At 37.6% G+C, this 25,068-nt stretch overlaps 1 protein-coding gene across 4 annotated transcripts; it reads left to right on the top strand.

The window, feature by feature from the left end:
• The first annotated feature begins 620 nt into the window (after positions 1-620).
• FAM162B (family with sequence similarity 162 member B) lies at positions 621-20,410 on the top strand. 4 transcript variants are annotated; one of them, XM_039467611.2, is made up of 5 exons: positions 621-1,059; positions 1,210-1,318; positions 4,387-4,495; positions 16,700-16,765; positions 18,240-20,410. In XM_039467611.2, exons 1-4 carry the CDS (start codon positions 888-890, stop codon positions 16,742-16,744), a joined length of 435 nt encoding a protein of 144 aa, XP_039323545.1. In that variant the 5' UTR covers positions 621-887; the 3' UTR covers positions 16,745-16,765; positions 18,240-20,410. The 4 variants fall into 4 exon arrangements, with proteins under 4 accessions (XP_039323545.1, XP_074253674.1, XP_039323546.1 ...); XM_074397573.1 differs by having other exon boundaries at positions 16,700-20,410; XM_039467612.2 differs by lacking the exons at positions 16,700-16,765; positions 18,240-20,410 and adding an exon at positions 9,811-13,643.
• Positions 20,411-25,068: the final 4,658 nt, after the last annotated feature.

Here is a 25,068-nt window from a genome sequence, read left to right on the forward strand (position 1 = left end):
GAGAGTTTGTGGGCAAAGATATGAAGAGGTAGGGAGACTGGCACGTCGGCTCCTGCCTGTAATCTCAGTGCTTTGGGAGGCAGAGCCCAAGGGATAGCTGGAGGCCAGGAGTTGGAGACCAGTCTGGACAACATAAGATCCCATCTCTTAAAATACATGTATATATAGCAGAGCGCACAACCAAAGCCCTAACTACTCCGGAGGCTAAGGCGGGAAGATTACTTGAGTCCAGGAGTTCGAGGTTACAATGAGCTATCAGCATACCACTACACTCCAGCCTGAGTGACAGAGCCAGAGGCTGCCTCTGAAAAGGAGAAGAAAAGATAGAGAAAGACAGATGCAGGAACTGAGGTTGTTTTCCGTGGGAAAGAGAAAAGATACTGGGGTGGGAGAGGAGGAAGTGAGGAGCTAACTTCAAAAACTCTCATCCAGAAGTTCGTAGAGTGCCTTACACTTAATTGATAAATGTCTGAAGTTTCCTGCACTCGAATGACTGTTGTCTCTTCCTGTAGAAGATTTGGATTTATTCTTCTGGGGAACAAACGATGGAATCCAAGGCTAAAAGCCTGGCGGAAACACATTTCCACTCAGTACAGAGAATTTAAAAGGAGCCGCACGCACTGTCTCAGGCGGTGGTGAGCCTGTTTCAAACAGAGACAGGCTGTTCCCTGGGGAACCAGCCCCTAGGGCCTTGACACCTAGATCCGAGGTCGCCGGACAGGGACGGAGGCGGGGACAGGGAGCTGAGTGTGCGAGCGCCAGGGGTTCCAGCTGCGCGTCCCAGGCTCTCCAAGGCGCGGCGAGCCGGGCCTGGCCTGGGCGGGGAGAGCTGCGGGGAGACGCCGGTGGCTGGGAAGTGCGGGTGCGGCGCGGGACTAGCAGGCAGCATGTTCTTGGCGGTCGGGAGCCTCCTGCGCCTCGGCCGCGGGGTAACAGTCCGCTGCGCCCCCGGGGCGCCCGTCGAGGCCACGCGACGACCCGCACCGGCTCTTCCACCCTGGGGTCTCCCCTGGTACTCCAGCGGCGCGGCCCCCAGCAATTCTGCGCCCAAAGGTCGCGGTGAGCCAGGGCTCGGACCGGATGGTCCTGGGAGGGAAGAGGTTGCGGGAGGGCGGCGAGGGGCTGGCCGGGGGGGTCGGCTTGAGCTCCTGCTGAGCCTCTGTGCTGGTCTGTCGGTTCCCGCCTCCATCTGGGTTGCTTTCGCTGCAGGGGAGGTTCACAGAGTCCCGGCGCAGCACAAGCCTTCGCAATTCGACAAGGAAATCCTGGTGTGGACCGGGCGATTCAAATCGGTGGAGGAGATCCCGCCTCGGGTCCCGTAAGTGTGGCTACCGCGGCGCGAAGGAGAGTCGGGCCCCGGCCGCGAGAGTGCGGGGCCACCCACCTAGCGACCGCGGCCACCTGGGAGCGAAGGCGGCCGCAGTGCCAACACTTCGCCATAACACCCACCACACACGGAGTTTACGTACACACATACCCCGCCTCCAGTGCGGCTAGTAGCCAAGAGGTCGACTAAGCTTACAGGGAGATTGCAGAATGTGGGCGAAAAGCGAAAGGTTCGGTGGACACTTCCAGCATCGCCCAGGTCGCCCGTCCCCTTCCCCAGCAAGCTCGGAGCGGGGAGGCACTGGGGCTCTTGTGCCAGACGGGGCAGGGTCCTTGCGAGCATCTGGATGGCTGCGGGGGCGCCAGACGGCAATATGGGCTTTGGTGGGGGGCGTCCCGCTGCGCCACCCAAGGAAAGGGTTCTCTGATCGTGGTTTGCGGGGCGGCTGGAAGGTGTCTGGAAAAAAAGCGGCATCCATGCGGCCTCCTCTTCTGGGGCAGGAGACGCCTGGCTGACGCTGTTCTGCAGCCTTCTAGGCTGCGGTTTACTCTGTGGGAGACGCGCGAGTGTCAGCACCATGGGCCTCTTCAACATGCTAACCCACAAAGACAGCTGATAAAACTCAAGCTGGTAACTCCCCCTCTGGGGTAATGTAACCTGTAAAATAAATGCTAATAATAAGTAAATATAACCTGTAAAAAAAAGTCTTTCCAAAGTTTCTGTTTCTGCCAAGCCCAAAAACCTTCACAGCATTTTTACAAGGGATTGGGTAAAAAAGAGAGGAAGGAAACCAAGAATAAAATCAATGTACGGCTTTTCAAGTTTGTCTTTAAAAAAATAGACTAAAACCATAACGTGTAAGAAGGATTTTAGAGATACAGGATATTTGTACAATGTAATGAATGCCTATTAAAATGGATATATTAGAATGGATAATGGAAACTGGGCCTATATTCCTGTTCTTCACATTGTGCCTGCAATGTTATTGTTTATAAACAATTGCAGTTTATCAGCTACCAAAGCATCTCAGACAGATGCGGAGGGGCGGGATGGGACAACATGGCAGGAAATGTACACTCAATACTGAACTCTGAGGCGTTTTCATTCTTTTATTTCATTCCTTAATGAGGAATGGACATGGAATTTGAAATAACATGGCATTTGCATCTGTTTTCAGTATTTATTCAACTACAGAGACACTTTCTAAGATTAATTTTCCTTGAAATCTATAGACTCCAAACTACAGACTTAGCTGAAAGCAAAAATTAGACTCAGAAAAGCCTTTCTCATCATGAGCCCTGGTTATCAAATTCAAATTTTAATTGATGCCTGAAAATTTAATACATTAAACGCCAAACAAATAAGTAAAAAATAAAAATAAATAAGCCACCACCTTCAATTTGTTTGAATTTTTATTTCCAGTGGCCTAAACGAGTAATTAAGAGTGTCAAGAACCAGCATTATATTGTTTGTCAAGAAAACCTATGCCCAGTATTGCATTTAACATAGCTGCATGTGTGAAGAGACTCATTTTACAGAAATAATGAATTTCCTCCAAGATCACAGTCAAAAAAAAGTATTATAAACAGGAGCATTTCACTAAGAACAAGATGCCTATAAAAAACATTGCAGTTTTGGATCGGAAATCTAAAAGTATTTGAGTATTTTTCATTTTTATTATTTTCTATAATTTTTTTAAACATTGCTATTTAAGAGAGATATTCCTGAGCTAAGCGTTACACTTACAATGTAAACAGCTTTTACCCTTTAATGGACATATAATGAACAAGTGACCTATAATTTGTGTATTATACACTAATTACACTTAATAATAAGTGTACTTTGTCTTGTCTTTCTCAGTGCTCAACTAATTTGTTATAATAGAGTAAAGCCAACTGGCTGGTTAAAAAAGATCAGAGCTTCTAGGTTCCATCTGGAACAAAAGTTAGCAGCAAATATAATCTAATAATTTCTCTATACTCACTAATTGAACCTGTTTGCAACTCATATCTTAAAACTTACATCATTCTGTTTAAAATCTAAAGAAAATGGGAAAGATAGTTGTTTTTTATGGTCTGTCAACCAGTGGAAAAGTTTAAAAGTTTTCTGTTTTTAAGAGAAACTACAACTTTGTCTTTCTGGATTTTTATTTCAATGTAACTATATTTAAACTTCACAAAGAAAAGAAAGAATGCCAATGACTATATTCTCACAAATCAAATGCTTTAAATATGCATATTTAGAAACTGCCACTTCATATTATGGAAAATTTTTAAAGTTTATTTCCATGTAAAAGCCCCACAGGCATGATGCCTTTTGTATCACCACTTTGTAAGTAGTACTATTAAAATCTCAGACAACATGCATAAAACGATGAATGAATAAGACTATCTAGAACTTAAGGAAATCACATTTCAGAATAATAATAACAGGAAAACGACGGTCTCTTTTATCTTTTTCGTTGGCAAATTATTGTGATTTTAATCACTTTTTTTTTTAATTCCTGCAAAAGCCATGAAGGAAATATCATTTTTCTAACAGACATTCTCACAAACTGGAAAAGTCTCTGTCGAGGACAGCATGTGAAGGGACAAGGGATTGTGAGGCCAGTGAAAAAAAACAAAGTGATAAAAATGAGTTAAAAAAAAAAAGAAATTGTTCAAAAGGAAAACAAAGCCTACTTAACAAAGACTCTAAATAATTGTGAGTCACAGATGTACATATGCTTTAACTCTTCCTTTACCCCACTTAGTGAATAAAAACAATGGAGAGTCAAGTTAGCATTTCTAGTAGTTATATTTTGAGGAATTCAAAACTAAATATACTATATAGTAGTTTGATAATGGCTAACATTAGTTTAAGATATGAATAAATACTTGTTAATTTGAAATTGGTAGAATAACCAACTAGCATTTCAAAGTCTTACACATGAAAATGTCACCGAATGTAGTTCGCAGCCAAGGAATTTTTTGGAACGTTTACATAGCAAATTATGTATCAAGCCTGTCAGAAAACCATATTACTTTTACATATTTAACAGAATGCACATCTTCGTTTAGGCCAGAAATGATAGACACTGCAAGAAACAAAGCTCGAGTGAAAGTTTGTTACATAATGATTGGACTCACAATTATCGCCTGCTTTGCTGTGATAGCGTCAGCCAAAAGGGTGAGTATCTCCTTAAAAGGGCAAGTAAGTCAAAAGGGTAAGTACTTCTTTTTAAGTACCTCCTTAAAAGATAGAGTATCTCACCAAAAGGGTGAGTATCTCCTTAGCCCAAAAGATGAATTTAGGAAATGTTATAGACATTGCTCTCAATTCAGGAATTATTGCTGTTTTTAATCTAAGAATAATTTTGTCTTTGAGACTTAAAGTCATATATATATAAAATATAATGTATGTTATATTATAATATGTATTATACTGGAGATAAATTTGTTTATGGAAATTTGAGTCAACATATTAACACTATATGGCCAGGAGGGACAAATGCTTGTTTCAAGTTATAAACAAAAACAAGACAATTTATACCCTGGTTAAAATCTGCAGAAGACAGAGAACTTTGTTGTTGAAAGTTATCCACACTAGATCATTCATTAAATCAGGAACTCAATTAGCATTTGCACAGAAATATGAACTAGTTATAAGTGCAAAGGTTGGAAGTGATTGCCAAGGTCATCTAGTTTGTGTGGATACTGTATGTCAGCCCTTTCCTTGACATTCCCAATGTATGGTTTCTGTTTAATATCTCTAGAGAGAAATTAAGAGCTGACTACCCTCTAATTTTGTTTTCTGCCTCCCCAAATCCTTCCATCTACTGGTCACTTTTTACCACAAAGAGCAATCCCACAAGTATTTTGACATTTCTAACACATCTCTGAGTTTTTGCTTCTTCAGTTTTAACCACTGTAACAACTTCCTTCTACCTGGGAGCTGTCCTCTCAACACACTCCAGTTTAACAGTGCCCCTCTTCATCATGGCACCTGCAGCCATTAGAGCTGGATTCTAACGTTTTTGGTTATGAATACTGTGTTTCAATAGTGCATACATATCACTCAGAATAGTTTGCTTGGCTCCATACATCCAGTTCTGTGATTCTGTCCTTTACTCCCTGGGTGCCAAAGTGTATCTCAGCCCACTAACTTCACACAGGGATTAGGACCTATAAGCCTACAGAGACTATATAAATGTCCTTTCATTCCTATTAGCTTGGAAAAAATGCATGCTTTGAAATTGTTCTCACCATGAGAAATTTTTAAATGTTTACTGGACTGAACACTCAAAAATGTAAATAAATCACTTTGATAATATCTTGTTTTTAACTTAACCTTAAATAAATGACTGCTGCCAAATTGATGATTCTCTAGCTTTTAGAAACATTTTGATGATTTGTATATTGCCTCATTCTACATTAAAAAGGTAAACATTAATTAGACAATTTGTTTACTTAGAATCACCCTCTAATAGTTTATTTATAATGACAATTTAATATTTTTAATAGGAATCACAAGTTTCCAAATGAAACATTAAGACCAATTATGCTTAATATATATTTTATCAGCAAGTTGGCATATTAGAGATCTACTGATGTCATCATTTTATTTTCAATACATTTAATTTGAATTGCAGGAAAGATTTTCCATTTCCTGTGAAAATCCCATATTTCAAATATAATTCTATTATAAATCAATAGCCAGGATTTTTCTGTGTGAATCTGACACAAAAAGTGGCAACTAAGAATCAAGTTCTATGTATAGCAACAGTTATTGCTCCGTTTCATCTTCTCCAAAAGTGTGAGAGCAGACATTGATTTTCAATCATGAATACACTGAATACTTTTGAGCACCTAGGACATGTCAGGCACTAGGCACGTTTGTTATCAGAATTGCATGGAGAAAAAAGACAGGTATTTTGTAGTGGGGAAAATGGAGAGTGATCAAGTAAACAAACTAAAAGGATATGAGGAATTCTTAGTGCAATGAAGGAGACGGAGAGGATGATAAAATAGTAACACCCTAAGAGAGGCCATTTTTGATGGAGCGATCAGGGTAGCCCTCTCTGAGGAGGACGAGAATAAGCTAGCCATGAGAGGACCGAGGGAAGAAGAAAACAGCACGTGTAAAGCTTAGAGATGAGAAAGGGTCTGGTGTATTAATAAACGAAAAGGAGCTAGTGTGGATGGAGTGTAATGAGCAAAGAGAAGACGGTATGAGACAGGGAGAGTCCAGATAGTATCGGCCCTATGGGTCACTGCAAATAGCTCAGATTTTTTAAAACGCATTGGGGATCCAGTGAAGAGTTTTAAGCAAGATAGTGACAAGATTTAAAAGTTTTCACTCTCCTGTGAAAAGAGAGATCAGAAATAAAGACTCTACTTAAAATAGCAACAAACACAAAAGATAAGGCACTTAAGAATGAAATTTAAAATCATGCAGTATCTATATAAAGGCAACTTTTTTTTTTTTTAGATGGAATCTTGCTCTGTCACCCAGGCTGGAGTACAATGGCATGATCTCAGCTCACTGAAAACTCCTCCTCCTGGGTTCAAGCAATTCTCCTGCCTCAACCTCCTGTGTAGCTGGGATTACAGATGCCCACTACCATGCCCAGCTAATTTGTGTATTTTTAGTAGAGACAGTGTTTCACATGTTGGCCAGGTTGCTCTTGAACTCCTGACCTCGGGTGATCTGCCAGCCTTGGCCTCCCAAAATGCTGGGATTACAGGCGTAAGCCACCGCACCCACCCTAAAGGCAACTTTTAAACACTATTAGTGGCCACAAAGGAAAGTATAACCTAAGAAATTTTGATTTGGAATAGGAAGACTTGACATCTTAAAGAGAGCAAACTTCTCTAAGTCTATAAAGTTGACATGATTGCAATAAAAATAGCAACAGGATTTGTTTTGGAAGTAGACAGTCTAAAATTCATATAGAAAATAATCAAAATATAGAAGAAAATACTAAAAACAATTCTAAGGGAGGACTAACTCTAAAATATATTAAAACAAACAATAACAATAATTAAAACTGCAGTACTGACATATGAATAGACAGACAACCTAATAGAACTGAATTCAAATCACATAAATAACCCACTACATGGGGATTTAATATATGAAATAGTGGCTTTGTATGTGAGTGGAGAAAGATAAATTAGTCAAGAAATGATATTGGGATATTCCAACTATACTTTCTACATAAAATAACATGCAGTTGGATATAAGATTTATACATTAAATGTGAAGCCTTAAAAATCACCAAAAGAAAATATGAGGGAATTTTTTTATGGTAGTTGGGTAGACAGTTCTAAGTACAGAACAAAACTGAGAAGCAATACAAAAGAAAAGATAGATAAATTTAATCATATAAAAGCATTTAAAATTCTGCTTGGTAAAAAATGCCATAAATAAAGCAAAACCACAAATTACAAATGAGGAAAAATACAAAATATATCACAAACCAAGAGCTAATTTTCTTAAATTATAAGGAGCTCCACTAAGTAAAATAGCAACAACCTTTTATTTTTAAAAATGGATAAAATAAACAAAAAAGCGTTTGCAGAAAATAAAATGCATACGCCTCTTAAACACAGGGAAGAAGCCCAGCTGTCCATCTATTTCATGCTTTCTTACACCTCCACACTCCTCCCCATTGATGACCTTTCCTTCCACCTCACAGAGAGAATTGTAGCAGCCCAAGGAGCAGTTTCCAGTCTTATGACACATAATCCTGTATATTTTGCTTTTCTGTCTATTATAAATGATCCTTGCTTCAATCTAGAAGCTCTTATTAATTGTGCTGTGGATCCCATTCCATTTTGCCTTTTCAAGGATTTCATTCCAGGAATTCTCAGGTTTATCTCCTCGTTATTAGTTTCTCTCTCTCTCTCTCTCTCACTCTCTCTCTCTCTCTCTCCTGTATCATTTTTATCAAAATATAGAAATGTTTCCATTTCCCTCTTCAAAACCAAAAGCCAAACTTTTTGGAATAGCTGCATTTCTCTGTGGCAAACCTTTTCAGTAGACCTGTGTATATAAACTCTATTTCCTGTCTCATTCCCTGTTTGATCAGGCTTATGTCTCAAACCCTCCACCAAACTGCTTTTATCAAGGTCACCAATGACACATGCATCTTCATTGACCTGTCAGCATTTGACACAGTTGCTCTCCCCACCCCTCTTTTCTTTAATTTACATAAATTGTATTTTGCTTTTTTTTGGTGGAGGAGAAGAGGGTCTCCTCTGTCACCCAGGCTGGAGTGCAGTGGCAGAATCTTGGCTCCCTGCAGCCTCTGCATCCCAGGCTCAAGGGATTCTGCAGTCTCAGCTCCGTGAGTAGCTGGGACCACACAAGTGTGCATGGCCACGCCTGACTAATTTTTTTGTATTTTTTGTAGAAAGGAGTTTTTGCCATGTTACTTGGGCTGGCCTCAAGCTCGTAAGCTCAAAGTGATCCTCCTGCCTTGGCCTCCCAAAGTGCTGGGATTACAGGCATGAGCCACTGCGTGCATCCAATAAATTGTATTTTGTTTTTGAATGACACAAAAACATTTTCCCTAAAATTGTATTAACATGTATGATATATAATATACCATATTATATATTTAACATAAGAATGTGTTCATGTAATAAGAATACAATTGAAGTTTTTTGCAATTTTATATTGGTTATAATATTGTAACTGAAAATATGCCACATATTGATACATAGATCCAGTAGATAAAATGCCTCTTTAGCTGTGATTACTGGGCACATTTCAACAAAAGCTTTGGCATCCACCAACTATGCCAAAGCTTTTGTTGAAATGTGCCCAGTTATTTCCTACCCTCCCTGATGTTCTTCAGCTATTTTATTCTTGCAAAATAATTGGAAGATACAGTAATTATGAATTTTGTACCAAATGGATTCAAAACTCCATAAACTGTTTAGAGACTTTGTTTAAGCTTACAAAATTATCCACTGAAGTATTTAAAGATGCCATGTCATTTTCTGGCCAATAAGGAAACCATTCTTATTTGTTAATATCCATTTTAACAGTACTGAAATGAATGAAAACAGGCATGCTTCAGAGATATGGTGGGTTCAGTCGCAGACAACCACGATAAAGTGAATATCACAATAAAGTGAGTCACACAAATTTTCTGGTTTCCCAGTACATATAAAAGTTATGTTCATAGTACACAGTGAGTTGTAATCTTTTTACTGGTGGAAGTTCTTGCTTTGATGTTGATGGCTGCTGACAGATCAGGGTGGTGGTTGCTGAAGGTTGGGGTGGCTATGACAATTTCTTAAAATAAGATGACAATGTAGATTGCCATATCAGTTGACTTTCATGAAAGATTTCTGTGCAGCATGCAATGCTGTTTGATAGCATTTTCCTCACAGTAGAACTTCTTTCAAAAGTGGAGTCAGTTCTCTTAAACTCTGCCACTACTTTGTTAACTAATTTTATGTAATATTCTAAATCTTTTGTTCTAATTTCAGCAATATTCACAGTATCTTCACCAGCAATAGCTTCCATCTCAAGAAACCACTTTCTTTGCTCATCTGTAAGAAGCAACTCATCTTGTGAAAGTTTTATCATGAGATTATACCAATTCAATTTTGTCTTCAGGCTCCGCTATTAATTCTAACTCTATTGCTATTTCCACCATATCTACAATTACTTCTCAACTGAAGCCCTTAAACCCCTCAAAGTTATCTATGAGGGTTGGAATCAGCTTTGTCCAAACTCCTATTAATGTGGACCTCCTTTTATGATTCACAAATATTATTGATGGCATCTAGAACGGTGACTCCTTTCCAGAGGTTTTCAATTTACTTTGCTCAGATTCATCAAAGGTATCACTATCTATGGTAGCTATTGCCTTACAAAATGTACTTCTTAAATAACAAGACTTGAAAGCTGGAATGACACGTTTTTCCATGGGCTGAAGAATGGATGTTGTGTTAGCAGTCATGAAAACATTAATCTCCTTGTAAATATCCATCAGAGCTTTTGAGTGACCAGATGCATTGTCACAGAGAAGTAATATTTTGAAAATAATCTTTTATTTTTCTAAGAAGTAAGTCTCAACAGTGAGTTTTAAATAATTAGAAAGCCATGTAAGCAGATACGGAGTCATTCAGGCTTCATTGTTCCATTCATGGAGTACAGACAGAGTAGATTTGCCATAGTTCTTAAGTGCCCTAGGATTTTCAGAATAGTAGTGAGTATTGGCTTCCATTTAAAGTCCTCAGCTGCAATAGCTCCTAACAAGAGAGTCAGCCTGTCTTTGAAGCTTTGAAGCCAGGCATTGACTTCTCTCTGTCTCTGAAAGTTTTAGATGCCATTTTCTTCCAATATGAGGCTATTTTGACTTCATTGAAAAATTGTTTTTTAGCATAGCCTTCATCAATGATGTTAGCTATAATAGATCTTCTAGACGACTGGCTGTATCTTCTCTATCAGCACTTGCTGCTTCACCTTGCACTTTTTTGTTATGGAGACAGCTTCTTTCCTTCAGCCTCATGAACCAACCTCTGCCAGCTTCCAACTTGTCTTCTGCAGCTTTCTCAGAACTGAAGAGAGTTAGGGCCTTGCTCTGTATTAGGCACTGGCTTAAAGGAATGTTGTGGCTGGTTTGATCTTGTATCCTGACCACTAAAATGTTTTTTATATCGTAATAAGGCTGTTTCACTTTGTGTGTTCACTGGAGTAGCACTTTTAATTTTCTTCAGTAACTTTTCCTTTGCATTTTTCACAACATGGTCAACTGGCACAAGAGGCCTAGCTTTTAACCTATCTTGGCTTTCAACATGCCTTTTTCACTAAGCTTGATCATTTCTACTTTTTAAAGAAAGAGATGCACAATCCTTCCTTTTACTTGAACATTTTAGAGGCCATTATCGGGTTATTAATTGGCCTAATTTCAATATTGTTGCATCTCAAGGAATTGGGAGGCCCAAGGAGAGGCAGAGAGACGGGATACTGGCCAGTGCGTGGAGTGAGAAGAATATAGACAACGTTGACCAATTAAGTTTGCTGTCTTATCTGGGCACAACTTGTAGCACCCTGAAACAAGTACAATAGTAACATCAGCAATCACTGATTGAAGATCACCATAACAGAAGTTATGAAAATGAAAAAGTTTGAAATGTTGCAAAAATTAGCAAAATGTGACAGAGACACGAAGTGAGCACAAGCTGTTGGCAAAATGGAGCCTACAGACTCATTCCATGCAGGGTTCACAAACCTTCAATTTGAAAGAAAAGAAGAAGAGAGAGAGGCATAATAAAGCCAAGCACAGTAAAGTGAGATATGCCTTTATATTCTTCTGTATTCTAGAACTGTCAGAGGTTCCTCAGGACACCTCCATCTCCTGACAAAGACAGGGATTCACTATTCCTCAACTCTTCTATTAAATGTTAGTTTTTCTTATTTAAAAAAGATGAAATGTGTTTATATAATTTCTTGACCTCAGTAGGCATTGTAGTTCTTATCCTACTTTGGAGACTGTTTATCTAGACTTAGTTTGACACTGTTTGGATGCTTGGGTGCAGATAAATCTCATTACGTTTTGGAGGGACAGTTGACAATTCTTCTTAATTAGCAAATATTTTCTTCTGCCAAATCAATATCTTCCCTTCCTCAAATTCTGCTCAATCTGAGTTCAGTCTAGTGAATTTTAGCAGTTCAGTTCTAGTGAACTGCTAAAAATATGTCTAGGTTGAGAATATCAGGATTACAAAGCAATTTGGTCTACCTACACCTCAAAGCCACCCCTCTACAGGAATTCTGGCACAGTAGCCAGTCTCTCCTTTCTTCAACCAAGAAAAGAATATTTTTGGCACATGGGGAAATAATTGGTTATAAATGTATATATGAAAAACACTGGAATAGGCCAATGTGGCATTTTTCACTTACTCTTTGTTGGAGAATGAAAACTAGCCATTGTCCTTCCATAAAAATCCTCAGAAGCTCTAAAGTGAAAGCACTGGGAATGAAAATCTTTTATCTTTCATGAAATACTTTCTTTGCTTGATTTCCTTGGCACCACACTCATGTAGGTTCTCTGTTGGCCATATCTTTAGAGTTTACTCTGCTGGTTTCTCCTATTCTCCTGGACCTCATAACAGTGGAATCCCCCCACGGATCAGTCTTTAGTCTTTCTGTTCTCTATCTACACTCACTCCCTTGGGGATCTTACCAAGTCTTTTGGATTTAAATACCTTCTATTTTCCAAGGACTCTCAAATTGATATCTCATCTAATATCTTCCTTCTGCACTTCAAACTTATATAGTCAGTTGCTTACTTAACATTTCCCTTTGGCTGTCTAACGGATGTCTCAAACTTAACATGTCAAAAGTTGAACTCTAGATCTTCCCTCAGACAACCGTGAGCCACCCTTTTCTGTACTGTCTTCCTTCTCTCCGTTGATGTCAACTCTATCTTTCTAGATGCTCATGGATAAGTCATCATATATCAGCAACCGCATTGGCTCCACTTTCAAAATAGAGCCCCAATTGGAGCACTCCTCCATATCTCTCCTGAGATACCAATATATATCTATCACCTGGTTCATTGCAATATCTTCTAAATAGTCCCACCACTGTCCCTCTTGCCTGTCTTCATTCATTTTTCATTTTGAATAACAATGGACATACCTTAAAGAAATTGTGGCAGATGGAGAAGAGGTTAGCAAGCTGAGGTATATTTGGGGAAGTAAAAAGGACAGAACTTTGTGGTGAATTCACTGTGGAATCAGAAACAAAATAATTGAATAAAGAAGTGCAAAGGCCTGGGTTTTTTGACTTGAGCAAGAAGGTGGATGATGTTGCCATTTATTGAGATGAGTATGGCTGGGGAAAGACTGGTAGGCAGGGGGCAGAAAATATGCCAGCTCTCTATTTTGGCTATATTGTGTGAGATGCACACTAGGTATCTGTCAATATCTGTTAAATTTTTATTTATTTTACTAAGGACTTTGTATATCCTCCCGTTTGAGAACTTACAGCTTTCCTCACTTCTGAACAAGTCTATGCTGTCATAACTTCAAAGATGGCCTCTTTACCCATTCAGTCTATTCTCTCTTCCCATTATGAATGTATGTTAGAACTTCTAATTCTATTCTCTCCCATGTATTTCTGTCTAAAATACAAATGTTTCCACTTTCCAGAGTCTAGTGAGGATATATATATATATATATGTATATATATAACTCCCCCCCCACACACACAGGCTGTAGAGTGACATGAATCCTTAGCAAGTTTGAACTTGGCAAAGAAGGCTAAGTTGCGTGAAGAAGCTGCATTGGCTGCACAGGCTAAAGCAAAATGATATTCTAATCGACAAAGCATTCACCTGAATACCATCCCCGTCATCAGCAACAGTAGAAGATGAGAAAAATAGAATATTTATCAAAATACCTGCCATGGTTTTATTTTGCTAACAAGAAGTGCAACATCTTCTTTCTTTTTAATTTTTAGTAAACTTTTACTAAAGTATACCATACAGTCAAAACGTGGAAAAGGTGTATACAGCCTGACAGATATGTATGTTGCAAACACCTGTGTAACCACTGCCAAATGAAGATGCAGAATAATGGCAACACCTCAGAGCCTCAATCCTGCCCTTTCTCAGCCATTACTTCCCAAACATAGCAATTTTTCTGAGTTTCATCACCTTTGATTTGTTTTGCCTGTTTTTGAACTTTACATAAACAGATTTATACAGTACGCACTTGTGTGTGTGGATTCTTTACTTGATATTACTTATCAGGTTAATCCACAAACTGTGTGTCACATTAGTTCATCCATTTTAATTGAGATATTCTGTTGTATAAATATGCCACAATTTATTCTGATATCTGGCCCAGTTTTTGACTACTACATATAATGCTAAAACAAGCACATTGTGTATGTCATTAAAATTAGGTTAAACTAATCATTAAGGGCGCATTAAAATCAAAACTAATTTTCAACCAAAATTTCACTTTATTTGGCATCTGGGTAGTACCTTTGATTGTTCTTTTCAGTTTGTAACTAGGTGAAATAGGTTGAACTATTAAGTCTAAAATCTATTCCTAAAATGATAAAGTACTAACATGGTAATTGTAATAGCAATTTTAAAAACAACAAAAATGTTAAAGAAAAAAATGGTATAAATTAATGATCTTCAAACTTGTTTAAGCCCTAAAGTAACTTTTTAAAGTTATATATCTCATCTCCACACATTTTTAACTTCACATTTATTTTTTTAACTATAAATGTATTTTGAAAGAGATAACTTCTGACATATTGTAGTTCATATGCTTTAACTGTATCTTTCATCATAACCTTGAAGCTACATAGTTAGCTCACTCAGTTTGTGGAGGATGTCTGCCTGTCCATCTTGAGGTACAAAGGTAGTCCTTATTGTCGAACTAATGAGCCAAATCAAACTTATGCAGTCATATATCATCTAATGATGGGGCTATGTTCTGAGAAATGCATTGTTAGGTTATTTTATCATTGTACAAACATGACAGAGTGTACTTACACAAACTAGGTGGCATATATATTTTTATGTATTTTTCATATGGAAAACCAAATGTCCCAACACCATTACTGATAATCAGTCATTTCCCCTACTTGATCTGCAGTGTCAATACCAACCTAGTGCCATATATCAGACTTCTATGCATGCTCCCTATAATTTTGGGACCACTGTTGTATATGCAGTTCATTCATCTTACACCAAAATGTCATTATGTGGCACATGACTGTACTTTCTGTTATAAAAAGACTTACTTTGATTTGAAAATGAAAATGCTAATACATATTCCTGTGACAATAATCTCACTGTTGAATCCTAACTCTTAGACAGAGAAGGCTTGAAGCATTGTTAAGAGTCTGTGTCCAGATGAAACAACACACTGCTGCTTTATTTTTTGTGGATAAATTTATACAAAATAGATAAACATAAGTTGAGGGTACATGGGATAATTTAATATATTCTTATAATGTGTAAAGATAAAATCAGTGTACTTGGGATATCTGTCACCTTAAATATTTGCCTTTAGTCTAGAACCATTTGAATGATTCTCTTCTAGATATTTTGAAATATACAATAGATCATTGTAAACTGTAGTCACCCTACTGATCTAACACTAGATCTTATTTCTTCTACCAAACCATATGTTTGTACCTATTAATCAGCTTATCTTCATTTCCCTCTCCCCACCACTCTCTCTGACCTCTGGTAACTACCAGTCTACTCTCCGTCTTCATGAGATCTACAGTGGCACTGGGTGCTTTCACATTTTGCACAGAGGCTCCCTTTGTTTTGCTCTCATGGAATTCTTCTTCTGTAGCTATTAATTCTTAAATTGTCCTTTGTCATCCAGAAGTTTTTAGTATCACAAAGCAAAGCATGAGTAAGATTCAGAATGGGTGTGAAGTGCTGTCTTTTTGCACAATAGTACAAGGTTGGTTATGATGAGAGGCGAGAAAGAACCGTCGGACCACATTCTTGGGCATATACGTTGTAAGACGGAGTATATATGGATTTAAAATATCTGGAAATCAATTCTCTTAAAAATATACTACTCTTTAAAGTCTTTTTATACCTTAAGGACTCCTGGAATATTCTAAATATTATTGAGATACTCAGAGAAAATATCTATAAGAATGAATATGACTTCCATTTCTGGATACATGGAAGACTAGATGTCCAAAGAAAGTCTTCCAGTGTTGGACTAAATAATCTGGACAAAATATTTTTTAAACATCTTTTAAAATACTTGGCTAAACTGCTGGAAAAAGAAGGAAGATCCTTGTCATAGTCATAGATAACAAGAAAGTAAAAATCTAGATTAATAAGCATATCTGATGCTGCTGTGTGTCATGGGTGTATCCAGTTATTCTAAGTGGTTATATGCTGGAGAGAATAGTCAAAAACACGAAACCTGTAAAAGCTGAGAGAATATCCAGAAAGATTATACCGTCCATATGGTTGAACTAGGGTTTGGTAGTGGTGGGGTGCACATATCAGAGTTCTACCAGGTAAGTGGAACAACAGGAGATAGAATATCCTATTTCTCTGGTAGAATATATATCATATTCATGCTTATAAATATTCTCTTTGAGTTGTTCAATAATATTTAGAAATTCCAGGAGTCTTCAAGATATAAAAAGACTTTTAAGGAGTAGTATATTTTTAAGAGAATTGAATGCGTGTGTGTATACATACATGTACAGATAGATGATAGACAGATAGACAGACTAGGAATTAGCTTACCTGATTGTGGGGGCTGGCAAATCAGAAATCTGTAGGGCAGGCCAGCAGGCTGAGAATTCTCTGGCAGAAGCCAAAGCTACAGTCCAAAGGCAACATTTTTTTTTCTTCCTCAGGAAAACCTCGATTTTATTCTTAAGGCCTTTCAACTGATTGGATGACACCTACCCACATTATCAAAGGTATCTTCTTTATTTAAAGTTATCTGACTATAGATGCTTACTCAACTACAGAATATTTTCACAGCAACATTTAGATTCATGTTTAATTGGAAACTGGGTATGATAGCCTAGCCAAATGTCCACATAAAACCAACCATCACAGTGCTCCAGAGAGAGAGAGAAGGAGAGAGCGAGAGAGGAGAAATTTACTTATCATCTGGAGATCTAAATGAACAGTAAGAAAGAGAGAGAGAAAGAGAGAGAATCCTATCAAGATCTAAAAAAAGAAAAAAATAGAAGAAAAAGTTCTTTAAGAATGCTTAACCACGTTTGTTCTTACATGTTTTGTGAGACCAGATTTTATGCCATCTGTGTTAACCCCTCCACATAAGTCTACACCAAGTATTTGGTTAAAAGTGCTCATAGCAGAATTTACTGAGGTAATGGAAGTGTTCTAAAACTGGATTGTTGTAATGCACAACTGCACAAGTGGGTAAATTTACAAAGAAAAATATTCATATAAAATGGGTGAATTGTATGGTATAATTACAGTGGTATATGGAAATTATATGAAAATGAAGCTGCTTTAAAAAGTGACCTGAACAACATACTATGTTTCCAAGGTAGGTATTCCTATATGTTGCTGTTGTAAATAGAAGATAGTATAACCCTTGTGGAGGGAAATTGGACAATTTCTAGCAAAACTGTATGTGTTTATGGACCTAAGAGTTTATAGTGATTTTTATTGCCATATTATTTGCAATCACAAAGATGGAAAACAATTTAATTTGTCCATCAGTGTTTATTTATTGAATAAATTACTCTATGTTCACACAATGGAGTACTGTGCAGATATAGTAAGAAATGAAGAACTCTATATCCCGCTATGGAATGAGCTAGAGTTAAGTGAAAAAAGCACATAGGAGGAAAGCATATGTAGTAGTCAGTAAAGGGAGGGGAGCTGTAAATGTATTTATTATTATATTTTTTTAAATGAAAGTATAAACCAATAAAAAGTTTTTAGTGTTATTTATAGATGAAAGGAAGAAATAGGTGGAGGAGAAACAGGTAAAGTAAAACTTTTCTGAACATAACTTGTTTTATCCTTTTGAACAATGTAAAGTCTTACATATTAAATGAATTAAATTGTTAAAAAAAAAAGTGGTCAACTTTTTTAAAAAATCAAAAACTAAATCGAACAAACCTGTGTATTAAATTGGTAGTATAGCCAGATGGAGAGTAAATATTTCAAGTGATTTAAAAATATTTCTAGGGTATATACTTGACATTTAAAAAAATATGCCCTCCCCACACCACAGAAAACATTTTCAGTAAGCATATTGGGATGATTAATTTTCAGTGTCTACTTAACTAGATTAAGGGATATGCAGATAGCTGGCATAACATTATTTCTGGGTGTATCTGTGAGGGTGTTTCTGGAAGAGACTGACATTTGAATTAGCGGACATTTAAAGAAAATGAACCCTCTGTGTAGACAGGAACCATTCAATCAGCTGAGGACTTAGAACAAAAAGGCAGAGGAAAGATGAATTCACTCCCTCTTCTGGAGCTGGTACACCCATCTTCTCCTGTCATTCATTGGTCATCAGAGCTCCAGCTTCTCCAGCTTTGGACTCCAAGACTTGCACCAGAAGCCCCCTGGATTCTCAGGGTTTCACCCTTACACTGAGAGTTATCCTATCAGTTTTCCTGGTTCTGAGGCCTTCAGACTTGGACCAGGCCAGACTACCCACCTTCCTGGTTCTCCAGCTTGGAGATGGGCTATCGTGACACTTCTCAGCTTCTATAATTGCATAAGACAAAATTCCCCAATAAATCCCTTCTTATGTCTCTATCTATTGTTATTAGTTCTATCTGGAGAATCCTAATACACATACCATTAATAATATTGGTATTATTAATATGAGAACCATACAAATATATATTATGTTTATAAAATGATACAGCAAGTAAGTTTAAAAACACATTTTTTGGGACAGGCACTGTGGCTCACGCCTGTAATCCCAGTACTTTGAGGGGCCAAGGTGGGTGGATCACCTCAGGTCAGGAGTTCGAGACCAGCCTGGCTAACATGGTGAAACCCCATCTCTACTAAAAATACAAAAAATTAGCCAGGTGTGGTGGCAGGCCCCTGTAATCCGAGCTACTTAGGAGGCTAAGGCAGGAGAATCGCTTGAACCCGGGAGGTGGGAGTTGCCATGAGCCAAGATTGTGCCACTGCACTCCAACCTGGGCAACAAGAGTGAAACTCTGTATAAAAAAAAGAAAAAAGAAAAAAAAAAAAAAAGGCTGGGCACAGTGGCTCACACCTGTAATTCCAGAATTTGGGAGGCTGAGGTGGGTGGATCACCTGAGGTCAGGAGTTTGAGAACGCCTGACCAACATGGAGAAACCCCATCTCTACTAAAAATACAAAATTAGCCAGGCATGGTGGTGCATGCTTATAATCCCAGCTACTCGGGAGGCTGAGAAAGGAGAATCACTTGTACCCAGGAGGTGGAGATTGTGGTGAGCCGAGATTGTGCCACTGTACTCCCAGCCTGGGCAACAAGAGCGAAACTATGTCTCAAAAAAACAACACATTTTGGGGAAACTGGCTAGCAATGTGCAGAAAGCAGAAACTGGACCCCTACCTGTCACCTTACACTAAAATTAACTCCAGATGGATTAAAGATTTAAACATAAAACCTAACGCCATAAAAATACGAGAAGAAAAAGTAGGCAAAACCATCCAAGACATAGGCATAGGCAAGGACTTCATGACTAAAACACCAAAAGCAATGGCAATAAAAGCCAAGATAGACAAACGGGATCTAATTAAAATTCAGAGCTTCTGTACAGCAAAAGAAACCATCATCAGAGTGAATTGACAACCAATAGAATGGGAAAAAATTTTCGCAATCTACCCATCTGACAAATGGCTAATATCCAGAATCTACAAAGAACTAAAACAGATAATACGACAAAAAAACAACCCCATTCAAAAGTAGGTGAAGGATATGAACAGACACTTTTCAAAAGAAGACATATATGAGGCCAACAAACATATGAAAAAATGCTCATCATCACTGGTCAGTAGAGAAATGCAAATCAAAACCACACTGAGATATCATCTCACACCAGTTAGAATGGTGAACATTAAAAAATCTGGTGACAACAGATGCTGGAGAGGGTGTGGAGACATAGAAACACTCTTACACAGTTGGTGAGAGTGTAAATTAGTTCAACCGTTGTGGAAGACAGTGTGGCAATTTCTCAAGGATCTAGAAATAGAAATTCCATTTGACCCAGCAATCCCATTACTGGATATATTACCAAAGAACTATAAATCTTTCTACTATAAAGACACATGCACACATATGTTCATTGCAGCCCTGTATACAATAGCAGAGACCTGGAACCAACCCAAACGCCCAACAATGATAGACTGGACAAAGAAAATGTGGTACTTATACACCATGGAATACTATGCAGCCATAAAAAATGATGAGTTTGTGTCCTTTGTAGGGACTTGGATGAATCTGGAAACCATCATTCTCAGCAAACTGACACAAGAACAGAAAGCCAAACACCATATGTTCTCACTTGAAGGTGGGTGTTGAACAACAAGAACATGTGAACTCAGGGACAGGAGCATCACACACTAGGAGCAGTTACAGGGGGTGGTAGGGGAGAGACAGCGGGGGGGTGGGGAGGGAGGGGAGGGATAACATGGGGAGAAATGCTAGATATAGTATGCACCTAAAGTAAAATAAATAAATTTAAAAAACAAAAAACAAAGAAAAACATATTTTTCCTAATTCTGTCCATTGATAGCAGTGGATAACACAGTAGTAATATGCAGTCCTAGCACCTAAGTCTTGGTTTCTAAATACCATTTCTGATTAAAAGAAACCCAGGGCTCCCTGCTGAATTGGCTTATTCCAGGTCTGGTACATGAAATACACAAGATGGTCCTGGAACATCTGGCCATACAGAAAATAAAGAAGCTAATAAAGCTTTGAGGCTACAACCAAAGATCTCTAGAACCAACCTGACAACAGTTCTACCAGCCAAAAATAGGAACATCAGCAAGAATAGTAACTGGAAAAGGTTGAACCTCTTCAAACATATTTAAATCTGTGAGTACAAAATAATAAAACAAAAACAAGATATCAGGTCATTGTTAGAGAAGGCCAGGAAATCCCTATTTTGAAAACAGTTAAAGGAAAGGAAGAAGTGAAATTGTCTCGGTTGCTGATGATATGATGTTATACATAGAAAGCCCTAAAGGCTTTTCAAAAAAAAAAAAAAGTTAAAACTGATAAAGAAATTCAGTAAAGCTGCAGAATACAAAACCAGCAGCATTTCTATAAACTAACAACAAATTATTCAAAGGAGAAATTAAGAATCAACTCCATGTTCAATAGCGCCAAAAAATACTTAAATCAACCAGATAGGTAAAAGATCTATATGCCAAAAACTATAAATGAAACATTGAGAAATGAAATTGAAGAAGAAACAAATAAATGGAAAGACATCCTATGTTCATGGATTGGAAGAATAATGTTAAAATGTCCATAACTATCCAAAACAATCTACAGATTCCATGCAATCCCTATCAAAAGTCTCATGAAATTTTCCACAGAAATATAAAAAGAAATCCTAAAATTGATATGGAATCACAGAAGACTCCAGATAGCCAAAGCAGTATTGATCAAAAATAACAACCCTGGAAGAACTGCAATGTCTGATTTCAAAATACATAATAAACTTATAGTAATCAAAATAACATGGTACTGGCATAAAAACAGACACATCAAGCATTGAAAAAGAACAAAAAGCCCAGAAATAAACTCACATATCTACGTGGCCAATTGATTTTTGACAAAGGTGCCAAGAACACACAACGGAGAGAGTCTTTCAGTAAATGTTGTTGGAAAAACTGGACATCCACAGGCAAAATAATGAAATAAGATCATCATATCACATTATGTAGAAAAATCAACTTGAAATAGATTAAAAACAAGACCAGAAACTATAAAAATAGTAGAAGAAAACATAAAGAAAAGCTCTATGATGTTGGTCTGGGCAATTATTTTTTGGATAAGAACTCCAAAGCACAAGCAACAAATGAAAAAAGACAACTGTGATTACTTCTGAGAGGAGGTAAAAAGAGACTAGCTAGGCATATAGTTAAGGCAGAAAGTCCTCGGCAGAACTTCCCTCCTAACAAAAAGCAGTCCAATAAATCACTTCTTTTCTAACAAAGAGAGGCCTGGAAGATCAAGCTGCAAACAGTGATAAGGAAATAGGAAGCTTGCATGGGGGGATGTCTCCAACTGCACCGAAAGAGGTACTTGGGGGCCAGGCACGTACACCATGGGGGTTCCACCTCCTTCCACCCCTTTGTTTTTTAGCACATGCACAGCAGGAAAGCAATATGGAGTTGCTCAGGCAAAGGACACACAGCATAATAAAAGGTTGGGGTGGGGGATGCCAGAGATTCACACCTGGTCCTAACCAGTTTTTTATGCCCTAGGTAGGTAAGACATTGCCTCCCCATTAACTCACTTATAAAAACCCTTGCATTTCACTACTGAACAGCAACTCTTTTCAGAACCTTCTCTGCAAAGGTTGTTCTTTTTCTTTTGTCTGTTAAAATACTACTTCTGCTCTGACCTCACCCTTGGTGTGTCTGCATCTTTGACATACTCCACCATGAGACCACAAACTTCGGATGCCACTCTAGGCAACAAGGCCACTTCTCTTCAAACTTAAAAAAGAATTTTCATCGCAAAGAAAACAATCAAGAGAGTGAAGAGAAAACCCATGGAGTAGGAGAAAATATGTGCAAACTATATATGTGATGAAGAGCTTCTATCCAAAATATATTAGAAATGCAACTCTACAGCAGGAAAATAAATTACCCACCTAAAAAATCGGGAAAGGGCCTGAGTAGACACTTATCCAAAGAAGACATGCAAATAGCCAACAGATATATGAAAATAATGCTTAAAATCACTAATCATAGGGAAATACAAATTAAAACTATAACAATATATTACCTCACATCTGTCAGAATGGCTATTATCAAAAAGATGAAAGATAAGTATTGGTGAGGATGCAGAGAAAAGGCACCTTTTGTACACTGTTGGTGGAATGCAAATACAGCCATTATAGAAAAAAGTACAGATGTTTGCCAAAAAATTTCAAACACAATTACCATATAATCCAGCAGTCCCACTTCTGGATATATATCCTAATAACTTGAAATCAGTATGTCAAGGAAATATCTTCACCCACATGTTCACTGCGGCATTTTTCACAATGGCCATGATATGAAAGCAACCTAATTGCCCATCAAAAAGGAATGAATAAAGAAAATGTGGTACATAACAAAATGGAACACTATTCAGCTGGACAAAAAGGAAATTCTGCCACTTACGACATGGACAAAGCTGTGAGACATTATGCTGAGTGAAATAAGCCAGGAACAAAAAGACAAATGCTGTGTGATCTCACTTATATGTAGAATCTAAACAACTCAAACTCATAGAAGTAGAGAATAGAATAGTGGTTACCAGATTGGGAGAAATGGAGGGGATGAGAAATGGGGAGATAGTCAAAGGGTAAAAAGGTTCAGTAAAACTTATGCAATAGCTTTTAAAGATCCATTGCACACCATGCTGACTATAGTTAATAACCATGTATTTTATATTCCAAAATTGCTGAAAGAATAGATTTTAGCCAGGCGCAGTGGCTCATGCCTGTAATCTCAGCACTTTGGGAGGCTGAGGTGGGATGGGCAAATCGCTTGAGGCAGGAGTTCAAGACCAGCCTGGGAAACATGGTGAAACCCGTCTCTACTAAAAATACAAAAAATTAGCCGGACATGGTGGTGCACACCTGTAATCCCAGCTACTTGGGAGGCTGAGGCATGAGAATTGCTTGAACCTGAGAGGCAGAATTGCAGTGGGCCGAGGTCACACCACTGCACTCCAGCCTGGGTGACAGAGTGAGATTGTCTCAGAAGGTGGTGGGGGAAGAGTAAATTTTAAATGTTCTCACCATAAAAAAGGGTATGTAATGTTATTACCTTGATTTTTATCATTTCATAATGCAAATATATTTTAAAAAACACAATATGCCCCATAAATATATACCATTATTTCTCAATGTAAGATAAAAAATAAATTCATGACAGAAAAGAGAAAAAAAAGTCTAAACAAATGGAAAAGCAAAAACAAAAACATTTTAAAAAATAATTACCATGTTAACATTAAACTAGTATTTCTGAATCTACAGTCACTGAGCTACCTATATCATCATCATGATTAAATAAGATAAAAATATTTTTAATTCTTGAAATGTTGCTTATTATACTTTAAAAACTCATTTGTACAGCTGATTATTTAAAATTGGAATTAAATATCAATTAGTAGAGTTTGACATCTTTCAAAACAGAATTTAGGGAGAACAATAAAAAGGGGTTCTTGTTCATTAAAAAAAAAGAAAGAAAAGGATTTTTGCCCTTTTAAAGTAACCAGCATAATTTCCAATCCCAACAAAAAACTTAGTGGCAAACCCCTAACACTAGGCCAGATTTCTCAGTTTTATGGCTGTAACTTGAATACCCCTTCTTACATAACAGAATGTTATTCATATAAATTGTCCTCAACGTTCACATAGAAAAAGTGTTGTGATAACTTTAAATTTTCCTTAATGTATATGCTTCAATGTACAATACTGAAGGATTATCCTTTGGAAAAATTTAAATCCCACTCTAGGATGCAAGCACACATAGATGTTCATTTAAATACAATAAGCTATGACAAATTACTGAGCTAGAAAGCCAATATTTTAAATTTTATACTGTTAGAATTTTCCTATTTGTTGACCTTTTTAAACTGGTGTCTTCTCTTCATGTGATACATCGAAATTCTTAGGGCACAGTGAGAAATAAAGTAGGTAAATTCAAGTAGTGCTTTCAAAGATTTGATAGTTTTAAAACACACCAACATGTAACTGTTTTTGTGTGTCTTATTTTGTTATGAGTATATAAACAATAGCCTGTGGTTAGTACAACAGAAATCAGTATCAAATGAAGGAGAACTGTGTTATCTGGTAGTGCAATTGGGTTAAATACGTTTATTTAAAAAAGAACTCTCTCTTCATAGTCAAGGCTTTTAGATGTCTATTATTGGTAGAAACTTGTGGTTCTTTAATACTCCTGCTTACATTTCATGAGGTAGTTTATACATATATTTTCCAGTGGAATGGGTAATGGCCAGTGCATTTGTTAAAAACTATACACATCACAT

This window comes from Saimiri boliviensis, chromosome 4 (assembly GCF_048565385.1).
Source record: "Saimiri boliviensis isolate mSaiBol1 chromosome 4, mSaiBol1.pri, whole genome shotgun sequence".
NCBI lineage: Eukaryota > Metazoa > Chordata > Mammalia > Primates > Cebidae > Saimiri > Saimiri boliviensis.

What these genes read in the sequence shown, in the direction of transcription:
- FAM162B (XM_003938632.4), top strand. Translation starts at nt 888, where the DNA reads ATGTTCTTGGCGGTCGGGAGCCTCCTGCGCCTCGGCCGCGGGGTAACA. An exon ending in TTCTGCGCCCAAAGGTCGCG is followed by an intron (nt 1,060 to 1,209) that starts GTGAGCCAGGGC and finishes CTTTCGCTGCAG; the next exon opens with GGGAGGTTCACAGAGTCCCG. An exon ending in GAGATCCCGCCTCGGGTCCC is followed by an intron (nt 1,319 to 4,386) that starts GTAAGTGTGGCT and finishes ATCTTCGTTTAG; the next exon opens with GCCAGAAATGATAGACACTG.